At 39.2% G+C, this 15,460-nt stretch overlaps 1 protein-coding gene across 2 annotated transcripts; it reads left to right on the top strand.

The window, feature by feature from the left end:
- LOC109224836 (flavin-containing monooxygenase FMO GS-OX5-like) lies at positions 853-13,918 on the top strand. Of its 2 annotated transcripts, XM_019389386.1 has the most exons (7): positions 857-1,481; positions 5,676-5,746; positions 6,063-6,212; positions 6,290-6,372; positions 12,326-12,461; positions 12,978-13,151; positions 13,642-13,918. In XM_019389386.1, the coding sequence occupies exons 1-7, from the start codon at positions 959-961 to the stop codon at positions 13,789-13,791; spliced, it is 1,287 nt and encodes a 428-aa protein (XP_019244931.1). In that variant the 5' UTR covers positions 857-958; the 3' UTR covers positions 13,792-13,918. The 2 variants fall into 2 exon arrangements, with proteins under 2 accessions (XP_019244938.1, XP_019244931.1); XM_019389393.1 differs by lacking the exon at positions 12,978-13,151 and having other exon boundaries at positions 853-1,481.

Here is a 15,460-nt window from a genome sequence, read left to right as displayed (position 1 = left end):
GCATGCGTTTGATGACAACATTAATAATAAAATAAAGTCTTTTGTAATGTTTTTTTGAAGTAGATTATTTCTTATAAAGAGAAGATGAAGTCATCTTTTTCAAGTTCAATTACACATAAACTATTTCAAATGCATAAAATTATTTTAACATCTACCAGCGTTAAGATTATCAGATGATTGAAACTTATAAAAATGTTATCCTTAACTACGGATGTTTTTCACAAAGAAATTTTGAAGCTTTGCAGGTAGAATTATTAGATGTTTTCGATGGTGGGGCGCTAGTAGATAGTCGAGTGAATAACCAAAATAAATACAAGATGATTCATAAACTATTATTAAAAAAAAAAACAAATAAAAATCAAATATAGACATTTTTACTACTATAATTTAAGGCCTCTTCTTAATTTTTGGCTTTAGGCCACAAATATCGTTGAACCGCCTTTGCCACGTACCCAAGAGTAATTCTATCTATTCAAATATATATAATATATATATATATATATATTGGTGGAAGACAACATAGTTTGAGTGTACAAATTGCAAGCAAGCCAAGTCCAGAATTTTTATATATAGTCAAACATCTCATTACTCCTAAAGTTGAATTGTTTCAGAGAGTTACTATTACGTGGCATATTATAATATTATATTGCTTATTTTCCTTTTGTTATGCGATGAATTCAATCTTACTATAACTTTTTTTGTTAATTTTCTATTGTGAAATTCTAGTAGTTAATTTTCAAAAAAAAGGGGCTGGTCTTAACATTTCTTTCCCGGTCTCCATATGAAATAAGTCGTATAAGAAATTTGAATATACTGCCTGTATTCAAATCTTCGTCATCGTCATTTATTTTATTATTTAAAAATTCCCGGAATTCCTTAGAAATAAAAAAGTTAATAATTCGTTCCAACTACTTTTCAAAACTGTACTTTTAGTCCAATAGTTTCCCCCTCTTCTCCAATGGCGGAGTCCCGTAAAGTAGCAGTAATCGGAGCCGGAGTAGCTGGTTTAGTCACGGCGCGTGAGCTACAACGATCAGGCCACAAAGTTACAGTCTTCGAAAAATCGGCCCAACTCGGCGGAACATGGGCTTACAATCCAAAAACCGAAACCGATCCACTGGGACTTGACCCGAACAGAGAAATTATCCATAGCAGTCTTTACAAATCCCTTCGCACAAATTTACCTCGACAATTAATGAGTTTTAATGATTATCCTTTCAATGATGAAAATGGGAAATTAATTCATTTTCCTGGACATGAAGAAGTGTTGAAGTTTTTGACTGAGTTTGCTAAGGATTTTGGTATTACTGAGTTGATCCGATTTAACGCGGAAGTTGTGCGAGTTAGGCGAGTTGAGTATGAGGAAGATCGTTGGGTTGTTGAGTGGAAATCGGATGAGTTAAGCTCAGAAGAAGAGGTGTTTGATTCTGTAGTGATTTGTAATGGTCACTATACTATACCCAAAGTTGCAAATATTCCAGGTAAATTAATGTGCAGTATTCAATTTAAGTGATTCAAGTTGATTAATCTATTGTTTGAACAATGATGATTGATTTGTTTTTGAGAAGTATAAGAAATTATTGAGTTTAAGTTCTATGCACTGATTGATCAATAATTTGGAATAAATTACATGGATGGTGTAAAAAATCATTAAAATGTTGGTGTATGTAACTTAAATTCGAAATTATATAAAAAGTATATGAGTTAGATGAAATTGTGGTCAGAAAATTTTACTAGGCAAATATCTAGGAAAGCTCTTATATTTACTAGTCCTTAGTTCAAGATAATGAAATTTGAGTATCATCCTAAAATAATTTTTTTAAACATTTTGTTATGAGGAAATTTTATAGATTACAAATATCTTAACTTTAAATGAGCTTAAATGGAGCGACATGATCAGTGAGAATTCATATATATATATATATATGAATTTCGCTAGAGCTTTTGAGTTGGTGATCGTGAACTCTATGTTTCCGAAGAGGGAGGAACATTTGGTTACTTTCCGGAGTATGGTGGCTAAGAGTCAGATTGACTATCTCCTCCTCAGGAGGTGTGATAGGGGGTTGTGCGAGGATTGCAAGGTGATCCCGAGTGAGAACCTCGCAACTCAACATAGGCTCTTAGTGATGGACGTCGGTATTTTGATGAAGAGGAAGAAAGGTTTGTACGGGGTCCGTCGAGGATCAGGTGGGGAGCTTTGTCTAAGGATAATGTGCAAGAGTTGGAGGGGCGACTGACAAATATGGGTGCCTGGAAGAGTGGTGGGGATGCTAGCGCTATGTGGACGGTGACGGCGGACTGTATAAGGGAGGCAGCAAGATAGGTGTTGGGAGTTTCGAAAGGCTATTATGGCGGGCACCGGGGCAACTGGCGGTGGAATGACGTGGTCCAAGGTAAAGTGGAAGCCAAGAAAGCGGCGTACATTAAGTTAGTAGAGAGCACCGACGAGGATCAGAGGAGAGCGAACAGAGAAAGATATAAGGAGGCTAGGAAGGAGGCGAAAGTAGCGGTCACAGATAGGGGTGTGCATTCGAATGGATTTATCATAAATCGAATCGATTATATGTTATCGAAATTGAAATCGAAAAAATCGAAACCTTATTGAAACGATAACGATAAGCATATGTACAAATCGATAATCGATAAGTAATTATCGATAAGGGTCAAAATCGAATCGATAAATCGAATGCACACCCCTAGACTGTAGACACTTGTTAAATGAGTAATTACCTATTTGTGTAGATTAATATAACATACAGAATGTATATATATTCCGCTACTATTTTGAAAGCGGCTATACAATATTATTTTCCCTAATCTATACCCTTTCCTTTACCCCAAGTCCCTTACCCTATTATTTCCTCTACCACATTTAAGGAATGATCATATTTAAAGATCAAGAGAATGAAGTTCAAATTAATGGAAAACAGAATTAGCCGTGATGATGTGTTTTTTTTTTATACCGTTGGAGTGTTGGTGGCATACATTTGATCCCTTACTTTAGTTTTGTTGCATGTGCTTGTTGACACAATTTTTATATTATAAATGGTGTTCGTCTTATTTTAGCTTCTTTTTGTCCATATTAGTTAGGCGCGTTTATAGCGATATACTTTCCATGGAATCTCGCAAATTTTCTTATTGGTGTAATCGATAACCGAATCGATAGCCCCCCAAAATCGATAAATCGAAATCGAAAAAATCGAAACCTTATTGAAACGATAATGATAAGCATATGTACAAATCGATAATCGATAAGTAATTATCGATAAGGGTCAAAATCGAATCGATAAATCGAATGCACACCCCTAGTCACAGAGGCTAAAACTGCTGCTTTTGGTCGGCTTTATGAGGAACTGGGGGGCAAAGGTGGGGATAAGAAATTATTTCGATTGGCCAAAGCGAGAGAAAAGAAGGCTCGCGATCTGGATCAAGTGAGGTGTATCAAAGACGAGGACGGTCGAGTATTGATGGAAGAGGCCCAGATTAGGCAAAGATGACAGTCGTACTTTCATAAACTTCTGAATGACGAGGGGAATAGAAACATCGTGTTAGGGCAATTGGGGCACTCCGAGAGTCACCGAGACTTTAGGTATTGTAGGCGCATTAAGGTTGAGGAGGTCGTGGGTGCGATGGGTAAGATGAGTCGGGGCAAAGCGATCGGACCTGACGAGATTCCACTAGAGTTTTGGAGATATGCGGGTAGGGCAGGCTTGGAGTGGCTGACTGGGTTGTTGAATGTTATATTCAAGACAAAGAGGATGCCTGATGAGTGGCGGTGGAGTACAATGGTTCCGGTGTGTTCCGGTGTACAAGAACAAAGGGGATATCCAGAATTGTAACAACTATAGGGGTATCAAGTTACTAAGTCATACCATGAAAGTCTGGGAAAGGGTGGTGGAAGTGAGGATAAGGAGGGCGGTGTCTATATCGGAAAACCAGTTCGGATTCATGCCGGGCCGTTCTACTACGGAAGCTATCCACCTTATCAGGAGGTTGGTGGAACTATACAGGGATAGGAAGAGGGATTTGCATATGGTGTTTATTGACCTAGAGAAGGCATATGACAAGGTCTCTAGGGACGTCCTTTGGAGGTGTCTGGAGGTGAAAGGTGTGTCGGTGGCTTACATTAGGGCGATAAAGGATATGTATGATGGAGCTATGACTCGGGTTAGGACTGTGGGAGGTGACTCAGAGCCTTTTCCAGTGGTTATGGGATTACACCAAGGATCTGCGCTCAGCCCGTTCTTATTTGCTCTGGCGATGGACGCACTGACACACCATATCCAAGGAGAGGTGCCATGGTGTATGTTGTTCGCTGATGATATAGTTCTGATTGATGAGACACGAGGCGGCGTTAATGGGAGACGGGAGGTATGGAGGCAGACTCTAGAGTCTAAAGGTTTCAAGTTGAGTAGGACTAAGACAGAATATGTGGAATGTAAGTTCAGCGACGTGACGGGGGAAGCGGATGTGGAAGTCAGGCTTGACTCACAGGTCATCCTCAAGAGAGAAAGTTTTAAGTACTTAGGGTCAATTATCCAAGGAGATGGGGAGATCGACGGGGATGTTACGCACCGTATAGGAGTGGGGTGGATGAAATGGAGGTTAGCGTCTGGAGTCTTGTGTGACAAGAATGTGCCACCGAAACTCAAAGGTAAGTTCTATAAAGCGGTGGTTAGACCGGCCATGTTGTATGGAGCTGAGTGTTGGCCAGTCAAGAATTCACATATCCAGAAGATGAAAGTAGCAGAAATGAGGATGTTGAGATGGATGTGTGGGCACACTAGGCTGGATAAGATTCGGAATGAAGATATTCGGGAGAGGGTGAGCGTGGCTCCTGTGGACGACAAGATGCGGGAAGCGCGACTTAGATGGTTCGGACACGTGCGGAGGAGAAGCCTAGATGCACCGGTTAGGAGGTGTGAGCGGTTGACTTTGGCAGGTACGAGAAGAGGCAGAGGGCGGCCTAGGAAGTATTGGGGCGAGGTGATCAGGCAGGACATGGCGCGGCTTCAGATTTCCGAGGACATGGCTCTTGATAGGAACATGTGGAGGTCGAGCATTAGGGTGGTAGGCTAGGGGGTAGTCGATAGTTCTTCCCTCTTTATACCGGTTAGTCTGATACAGTTTCGTTAGGTTTGTTAGCGGTCTTTGTTGTATTCACATTGGTGTTTTGCATAGTTTTGTGTTATTGTCCTTTCACTTATTTGTTGTGGTTATTTTCTTTCTGGTATCTTTTATCGTTACATGTCTTTTCTCTTGTTTCTTTTCTGATATTATTGCCTTTCCTGTTGAGCCGAGAGTCTCCTGGAAACAACTTCTCTGCCCTTTTCGGGGTAGGGGTAAGGTCTGCGTACACTCTACTCTCCCCAGACCCCACTAGTGGGATTACTGGGTATGTTGTTATTGTTGTATATATATATATATAGAGAGAGAGAGTTGACTTCAACTTGCTTGGGATTGTGGCTTGTTGTTGTTGTATGAATATCTCTTTTTATTTTAGCAAGTTTAGTTAATTTAGTCTAATTTAACTTAAAAGATTCCTTGTCGAACAAATTGGGAAGGTGTGAGTTAACAGAGAAACTGTCTCACCTTCCAGCACTCATAATTATTGTGAAAGAAATGAGATGGATAGGTTGTACTTTGAACTAATTATTGTTTGTTAATATCCAAAGGTATAAACAACTGGCCTGGAAAACAAATGCATAGCCACAATTATCGAGTTCCTGGGCCATTTAAGGATCAGGCAAGCTCCCTTTCTACTCTATTTGCATATTCAGTTCTTAAAGTTCTGCGTCCACGCTTTGGTCTAGTATTAAGAGTGCAACGCTGATGTATCGACTAGGCACACGTCATGGATTCAGAACGTGTCGCAAACAAAAGCATGGTATTTATGTGAAGAATGACATAGTGGAGGACCCATTATCCATTGAGTTTTGGAACGTGCGCCACTAACCCTCCGGGATTTCTCGGTTATAAAAGAAGAAGAAAAAAGTTATTTATACAAGTCTATGCTTCCTATTTTACAGAACCTTCTCACTTGTTAATTGATTTGTATTCAGATTGTAGTTGTAATTGGAGATGGACCAAGTGGGCTCGATATTTCCCGAGACATAGCTACGGTAGCCAAACAAGTTCATCTTTCGACAAGATCTTCTGACACTGAAGTTTCAAAATTGGACAATAGTGCAAATCTTTGGAAACATTCAAAGGTATATCGCTGTACAAAGTTTCTTGACTGTGCATTGGAAGATATATAAAGGGATCTGATTTTGGAGTTATTTTTCAGATTGATCATGTTAATGAAAGTGGTGAAGTGATTTTCTTGGATGGATCTTCTGTTCATGCTGATATAATTCTCCACTGTACAGGGTTAGTTCAAATCTTGATTCTTTTTGCTGCATTTCCTTGATGATACCATAACGGAATTATTCAATGTAACAGTAATCGAAGTTTCACTGTTGTCTGAAGATGAGCTTCAATGGTGATGAAGCTGTAACCTTTACGCCATGGGAACTCAGAGAGAAAGGAAAAGAGAGAAGAGAAAAGAGAGAAGAGAAAAGGGAGAGGAACATTCCAGAACTCTGCAATTGAGTTCATTGAGTGAAGAGTGAGTGGAGCCTCCACTATATACAAAGCTAAGACTAACCTAAGTCAATTAACTGCTAACTGCTAAGCTAATTAGTGCAGCTGTGTACAGCTGTCATAACTAACTAATACACTACACACTACAAATAATGATAGTTCTTAACACCCCCCCTCAAGTTGGAGGTGTAGTTAACACAGCCAACTTGCCCAAGGTACTAGTGTGTTTAATCCCTGTCAAAGCCTTGGTTAGAACATCTGCGAGTTGGTTGTCTGTCCTTATGTGATGAAGAGAGATCAAGCCTGCTTGTAATTGATCACACACAAAGTGACAGTCGACCTCAATATGCTTGGTCCTCTCGTGAAACACTAGATTCCTGGCAATGTGTAATGCAGACTGGCTATCACAATAGACTGAGATAGGTAAAGAAAAAGGCACAGTCAGTTCTTCAAACAACCTGCGCAGCCAGACCAACTCTCCTACAACTTTTCTCAGTGCTTTATACTCTGCCTCTGCAGAGGAGAGTGATATAGTCTCTTGTTTCTTAGATTTCCAGCTGATAGGATTGTTGCCCAACAAGACCAGGTAGCCACTGACAGACCTTCTAGAATCTGGGCAGGCTGCCCAATCAGAATCACAATAGGCTTTCACTGTATGGTCCCCATCCTTTGACATGAAAATCCCCAAGGTAGGATCACTCTTTAGGTATCTCAACAAGTGAAATGCTGCCTTCAGATGGGGCTCTCTGGGCTCCTGCATAAACTGGCTCAAGTGTTGAACTCCATATGCTATGTCCAATCTGGTATTGGTTAGGAAATTCAGTTTTCCTACCAGTTTCCTATAGTAAGTGGGATCCTGCAGTAGTGTTCCCTCTTTGGCCTTCAATTTTACATTTGGGTCCAAGGGTGAGGAGCAGGCCTTGTGTTCCAAACAATTATACTCCTTCAGCAAGTCAAGAGCAAATTTCCTCTGTGATACAATGACCCCATCTTCCTTGTACATGATCTCCAATCCTAGGAAATAGTGAAGCTGACCTAGATCCTTGATCTTAAACTGCTCATGCAGGAAGGTCTTGAGTTGAGCAATCTCATGTTGATCAGTTCCAGTTAGTAATACATCATCCACATATACAACAACATACATTGAGGTACTTCCATTCCTCTTATAGAAAAGTGAGTAGTCATACATGGAGTGTGTGTATCCCCTTGAGCATAGTGCTTCAGTTAATTTTGCATACCATTATCTGCTTGCTTGCTTCAGACCATAGAGGGATTTGTTGAGTTTGCAGACTAAGCCTGGCTTATCTATTATCAGTCCAGGTGGTGCCTGCATATACACCTCTTCATTGAGATCCCCATGCAGGAAAGCATTGTTCACATCCAGCTGTGAGACAGACCAACCCTTCTTAACTGCTGTAGCTATCAGGGCTCTAACTGTTGTCATTTTCACAACTGGTGAGAAAGTTTCTGTGTAGTCTATCCCTGCCTGTTGAGTGTAACCTTTGAAAACCAGTCTGGCTTTGAACCTCTCAATGCTGCCATCTGCTTTGTGTTTCACCTTGTATACCCACTTACAGCCAATTGCTTGCTTTCCAAGTGGTAACATCACCAGATCCCAAGTGTGGTTGGAGTGTAGTGCCTCAAATTCCTGTGTCATGGCAGCTTGCCATGCAGGATCAATAGCTGCCTCCTCATATGATGATGGTTCCCTGTCATGACAAACATTTGTCACAAGAACCTGACTATCAGGAGTTAGTAGATCAGAGGCAATGTGATGATTCATAGAAAACAAAGCATTGAGGGAAGTAGGATTAGTTTTGGGTTGAGGTAGAGAGTGAACATAGTCTTGCAAGTATGTAGGGAGTTTGGGAGTTCTGTGTGATTGTCTTGTTGGGTAGGTCTGTTCAGTGTTGTGTTGTGATGGTATACTGTGTGTTTCATGAGGTAAAGGATTGGTTACATGTGGAGGTGACATGGATTCATGAGGTAAGGGATTGGCTACCTGTGCAGGTGACATAGACATAGGTGTATTTTCTACATTCCTTTGATCACTCAAGACTTCAGGGACTTGTGTGATGTCTGTATTCTCAGAAGGTTGTTCATTAAGAGGGTCAATAAAGGGAATTGGATGAAACACAGGTAACTTAGAGGATTTGTTCAAGTTAACATTGAAAGGAAAGATGGACTCATGGAATACTACATCCCTGGAAATATGAATTTTTCAAGTGGCTAGATTCAGAAGTTTGTATCCCTTTGTGTTAAAAGGATATCCAACAAAGACATGAGGTGTGGTTCTGGGATTGAACTTGTCTCTGAGTGGCACTGGAACAGTAGGGTAACAAAGGCAGCCAAAACTCTTGAGATGAGAGTACTTTGGTTTCTGTTTATATAGTAACTCATATGGTGTCTTACTGTTGATGGAATTGGATGGTAATCTGTTTATTATATAGGTGGCACAAAGGATACATTCACCCCAATATCTTAGAGGTAGTTTGGATTGAAAAAGGAGGGCTCTAGCTGTCTCAAGGAGGTATTTGTGTTTTCTCTCCACCACACCATTCTGTTGTGGTGTGTAGGGACAAGTTCTTTGATGGATGATCCCTTTGGATTGAAACAACATGGTTGCTTCTTTACTGGTAAATTCCAGTCCATTATCTGACCTTAAGGACTTAATGGTAACACCAAACTGGTTTTCCACCAGAGTCATGAAGTTTTTGAGTATATTAATGGCATTGCTTTTGCTGGATAAGAGATGAGTCCAAGTAGATCTGCTATAATCATCTACAATGGTAATAAAGTATTTATGCCTATCATGTGTAGGGATATGGTAAGGACCCCACAGATCAACATGCAAAAGTTCAAAGATTTTGTTGGTTGTGCTGGTTTTTTGAGGGAATGGTAGTCTTTCTTGTCTAGCCATAGGACAAATAGTGCAGTTGAAAGGTTGTTTGGGGGAGAAATTGGTAGGTATGGAGGTAATCCTTTTCATTTTCACAAAGGGGACATGTCCAAGTCTATTATGCCACAATACATTCACATCATTTTCAGCCCAAGAATGAGAGAAAAAACTAGGTAATTCAGGAGATAAACTTTCAAAGGGAACTTGTTCTTTAGCACTTGTACATGAATTATTTACAATTGGAAAGGGCACACACTTATTGGTATGAACTAGCATATCTACAGTAGAATGAGAGGAACATTGTGTGTTACAAGTGCAACAAGTAGAAGTAAAAGGCATTTCAGAATTGTCCTTCTCAGCAAGGCTTGTGTGGTTCTTCTTCAAACAGCTTGGGCATAGGATGTACAGCCCATCTCTCACTCTACCAATCACCAGAGGCCTCTTCATTGAAGGGGCCTGCAATACACAGCAAATTTTGAAAAAGGCAACAAGGCAGTTGAGATGAGATGCTAAGGAATGGACTGAGATTAGATTGTATCTGAAGGTGGGAACATACATCACTTTGTCTAGAGTGATCTTAGGAGTGAGAATCTCACTACCTATTTCTGTCACTTTTACTTTGTAGCCATTTGGAAGAATGACTAATAGGGGATAAGGTAGGCTTATTATGTTGGTTAGTAAAGATCTATTGAAGGTCATGTTATTTGATGCCCCTGAATCTATAATCCATGAATCAGCCTTGTTTTTGAAACATTTACATGAAAGTTTACCAAAATCAATTGAGGAAGTACAGGCTATCATACCTGCAAAGTTTGCTGCTCCTGAAGTAGAATTGGTCCCAAGTCCATGATCTCCTGCTCCTGATGACTGAAACTGCTGCAGTAGGTTTACCAGCTGGTTATACTCCTCTTGAGTGAGACTCACATTTTGAGTGTTTTCATGACTATCATACTTTACATTCTCTGTAGGTTGAGCATCAGTAGTTGCTACATGTGCATTAGCCAGTGTTCTGTTGCTTTTGCTGAATCTGTTACTGTTATTATTGACTGGGTTATAGTTGTAATTGGGACTCTGCCTAGTGTTCTGACTGAAACTGTTTTGTCCTGTGTTTGGACTCTGATTCTGCCCAAAATTCTGTGGATATCCATGACGTTTGTAGCATTTTTCTTTGGTGTGCCCTGGCCTTTTAAAGTAGTCACAGAAAGGTCTATTTCTGTTGTTGTGGTTATTGTTAGGAGAATAGTTGGTTCTGAATGTCCCAGGTCTGATTGTGTTGGCATTCAAGGCTGATGACTCCAGTGCTAAATGGCCAGTAGGCTTAATTTCCCTCTGCCTTTCCTCTTGGATCAACAAGGAAAATGCTTGAGCTATTGAAGGAAGTGGATTCATCATCAATATGCTACCTCGAACAACAGTATATGTCTCATTCAATCCCATAAGGAATTGTATGAGCCTCCTGTCCTGTTCAGCCTTATGCATACTCTCCTTAGCTCCACATGAACAGTTACAGGTGCAATGAGATTTGGCAATCAAGGTGTTGAGTTCCTCCCATAATTTTTTCATCTTTGTGTAATAACCAGTGATATCAAGGGATCCTTGAGATAGATCATTGATCTCTTTCTGAATTTGGTACAACTTTGTCCCATTTGTTTGATCATATCGATCCTCAAGTTCTCTCCATAACTCGAATGCATCAGCTACATATTCTACACTGTCTGCAATTTCTTTGGTCAAAGAGTTTAAGATCCACGATGTGACCATATCATCACATCTCTCCCACAAGCGAAATTTTGATGAATCTAGACCTGGTCTTTTACACTCTCCGTTGATAAATCCCAATTTGTTCTTCACAGATAATACTCGCATCACACCTCTTCTCCATGATCGATAACCAAAACCATCAAAAGGAACGGGGACTAAGGCTGTCCCGGGATTGTCTGATGGATGTATATACAAAGGGCTACTAGTGTCAACACCTGACTGATTCAGAGATTCACTCACAGTTGGTGTGGATTGAGTACCGTCCTCACCAGTAGTCATATTTTCAGTTTACAAAACTTCTAAGGGATTTGATAACTAGGAAACAAGCTAATTAGGGTTTTGACAGTAATTCTCAACCAATTACCAATTAGGAGCAAGAATAAAATCTGTTTTCAAAATTACAACTCGAAATTCATGGAGAGATGAAGTTGCATGTACGCGATCTAGTTCGAAAGGCGATCAGTAGAAAGAGAACTGACAAATTGCGTGAATCGACTCCAAAATCGACACTCTGTGCTCTGATACCATAACGGAATTATTCAATGTAACAGTAACCGAAGTTTCACTGTTGTCTGAAGATGAGCTTCAATGGTGATGAAGCTGTAACCTTTACGCCATGGGAACTCAGAGAGAAAGGAAAAGAGAAAAGAGAAAAGAGAGAAGAGAAAAGGGAGAGGAACATTCCAGAACTCTGCAATTGAATTCATTGAGTGAAGAGTGAGTGGAGCCTCCACTATATACAAAGCTAAGACTAACCTAAGTCAATTAACTGCTAACTGCTAAGCTAATTAGTGCAGCTGTGTACAGCTGTCATAACTAACTAATACATTACACACTACAAATAATTATAGTTCTTAACAAGTTCAAATCTTGATTCTTTTTGCTGCATTTCCTTGATGAACTAGCCGAGGGTCTATCGAAACAGCCTTTCTGCCCTCCCAAGGTAGGGGTAAGGATGTGTACATCTTACCCTCCATACTCTACTTGTGGGAGTCCATTGGATTTGTTGTTGTTGTTTTTGTTTCTTGACGAAATACATAAGCTTATCATTATTGTTGTTGTTGTTGTTTTTTCACGCAGATACAAGTATGATTTCCCATTTCTTGAAACAAATGGAATAGTTTGTGTTGATGACAACCGTGTTGGACCATTATACAAGCATGTCTTTCCTCCAAAGCTTTCCCCCTGTCTCTCCTTTGTTGGTATACCCTATCAGGTAAGCTAATTGTATGGTAATATCATATTTCATTGTGTTATTATCCAACTATCTATTGGAAAGAGGTCAAGTTTGTTTCTGTACTATTCGAATTTGAGTAACTTCATCCACTGTTATACTTTGGTCTAATCTTACCCTCGACCTTAGGAAATTTTTTGTTTTTGCGCTTCACACTAATAGAGCTTCACCCTGTGGGTAATTTCAAACCATAACTACAAGTTTTCTCGAAGTATTTCGACACTTTAAATCCACCCATTTCATGCTGGAGTTCCATTGATGGTAAGGGTAAATACAACGAAACAAGAATCTAACAACAAGGCTATGAACAGACCCAAAGTATAACAGAGGATAGAATTGAGCAATTTCGGATGGTATAAGAGAAAATTTTGACCTTTCCCTTCATTTGTTTTCTGAGTTATTACAACCCTCTCAACTTCTTCGACATTGTATTGTGCTCTTGACCATTTTGTACTATCGAAAGAAATGACAAAGTAGACTTTTCTCTGTGATGATCAGACAATTATCTTTCTCATGTTTGAATTGCAAGCCAAATGGATAGCACAAGTTTTGTCTGGAAAAGTGCTTTTACCATCAGAAGAGGAAATGTTAACTGATGTTGAGGATCACAATATGCACCTTGAGGTAGCCGGGATCCCAAAACATCACACTCATCGCCTTCACCCTCGCGAGGTTTTTCCCAGTAACCTTTTTTTTTGTGATTTTATTGTTATACCGAGTAAAGTTCAGTAACTTCTGAGTCGAGGGTCTCTCGGAAACAATCACTCTACCTTCACAAGGTGAAGGTAAGGTTTGCGTACACACTACCCTTCCCAGACCCCTCTTGTGGGATTACACTGGGATTGTAATTGTTGTTGTTGAGTAAAGTTCAATAACTTTACAAGAACATTAACACTGGATTTGTATGTCCCGAATTGAACCGAGGGTCTGTCGGAAACAACCTCTCTACCTTCACAAGGCAGGGGTAAGGTTTGCTTATACACTACGCTCCCCAGACTCCACTTGTGGGATTACACTGTGATTGTTGTTGTTGTTGAATTGAATATCCTAAAATAGCTCAAATACAATTTTAAAGTTTGCATCTTATTAAATTTATCAAACACTTTCTGAATCATCATTTTTAACATTGAAATTAGAGGCAATGACATGAATTTGTTGGCAGATAGAGTACATGGATTGGTTAGCAGCTCAAGTTGGAATGCCACCAGTTGGTGCTAGCCTAAAGGAAATGTATTGGAGTCTTTACAAATTTATTGAAGTAGGATTTATTGGCTACAGGGATTTGTGGGACTTTGAGAATTTGAGTCAATAGTTTCTGATGCTTATGTAATATCATATCTATTCCTCATATCTATTGTAATTCTTCCAAATACATTTGCTATGTAATTGCTGACTATAAGAACAAAAAACGTAATAAAAAAGGAAGTATTATGCTTTAACTTAAAGAAAACAAAAGAATATCAGAGGAGACTTATTTTCCGATCCGTTACTGAGATTTAGTGATAACTTACAAAGATTATTAGAGTCGTTTTGGTAAGAAGCGCTTTACCTCCAATATAGGATTTCCTGACGCGATCCGAATTAATCGGGCCCTAAAAGCGTGTACCAAAAACCGGATAGAAGAAGAGTGACTATTATAAATTTCGGCATATTTCGAATTTCAGCAGAGAAGCTTTACTTTTCAACAATAGTTAAGATTATTTGTTTCTTAGTGCAGATAGATATAGTCATAATTATTTGGAATCATGGTATATTAGTGTCACAAATCAATTATCTGACTTATTACCAGGTCAATGATTTGTTCATAACTCTCATCTATTAATTTATCCATCGGGAGAAATTCAAAAATAGTCAGATTTATAAGTGGTCATTTAAAAATAGCCACAGTTTCAAAAGTAATAGAAATTTAGCAACTTTTCATGTAATGATAAAGCTAAACGAAAATAGTGTTCAAAATCCGAAAAATACTCCAGCATATTATATTGGAGTTCCAGCATAAGTATACTGGAACTCCAGCATATTATATTAGAGTTCCGGCATAAGCATACTGGAATTCCAGCATAATATATTTGAGTTCCAGTATAATATACCGGTCCAGTATAATATGATGGAAGTTCCTACACAGGTGCTCCAATCTCCAGTATATTATGCTGGAATTTTCCGCGTGTTGGAGTTCCAGCATAATATGCTGGAAGTTCATACACAAGTGCACCGTTCTCCAGTATATTATGCTGGACCGGTCCCTTTTGCAGCAAAATAGTGGCTATTTTTCAATAACTTTGCAAACACTGGCTATTTTTGAATGATCAGTCCGAAAACTGGCTAGCCCGTGCTATTTTTACTTATCCATTGGACCCAGAGCATATTTATCACCAATATGGCAATATCTCTAACTAAAAAACACTTTCTCAAAGGGAGAATTAAATCTTTGACTAATTATTATGCTGATGACATGGAAAACAGTATTAAACGCGTTTATCATGGAAATAAAAATGTTCTTACTTTAACTATTTAAGTTTTAGATGAGATGACTGTACACTTAGATACGGTATAAGAGCATAGATGTTGGATTTGAGTCTCACCATTAACATTACCAAAAATAAAATTCATGTGCTTGATCCATGAAAATAATAGGGCACGCACGTGAGGTGGCGTGCCGAAAATATAATTAAGTGGTATCCTTGACTCCAGGGGCGAAGCCATATGTCTGAAAGAGTGGTCAACTGACCACCCTTCGCAGAGGCGGATGTAGTGTACTACATACGAGTTCAATTGATCCCATAACTTTCGATGCGGTGTAAAAATTTGTTAGTAAAAATTTATTAGAATTGCAAAAGTAATAGATATGAACCCATAAGTTTAAAAATATAATGGGTTCAATGTTAAAAACCTTAAAATTGAACCCATAGGATTTAAATCCAGGATCCGCTTCTGACCCTTCGTGGGAAATAACACTGAGTATATAGGTAAAACATTAGGTT

The sequence above is a fragment of the Nicotiana attenuata genome, chromosome 1, assembly GCF_001879085.1.
Source record: "Nicotiana attenuata strain UT chromosome 1, NIATTr2, whole genome shotgun sequence".
Lineage (NCBI taxonomy): Eukaryota > Viridiplantae > Streptophyta > Magnoliopsida > Solanales > Solanaceae > Nicotiana > Nicotiana attenuata.
This window is presented reverse-complemented; position numbering and strand designations above follow the sequence as displayed.

Coding starts and splice junctions, on each gene's coding strand:
- LOC109224836 (XM_019389386.1), top strand. CDS start 959: ATGGCGGAGTCCCGTAAAGTAGCAGTAATCGGAGCCGGAGTAGCTGGT. Junction 6,213..6,289: donor ATCTTTGGAAACATTCAAAG/GTATATCGCTGT, acceptor GTTATTTTTCAG/ATTGATCATGTTAATGAAAG. Junction 13,152..13,641: donor ATCGCCTTCACCCTCGCGAG/GTTTTTCCCAGT, acceptor ATTTGTTGGCAG/ATAGAGTACATGGATTGGTT.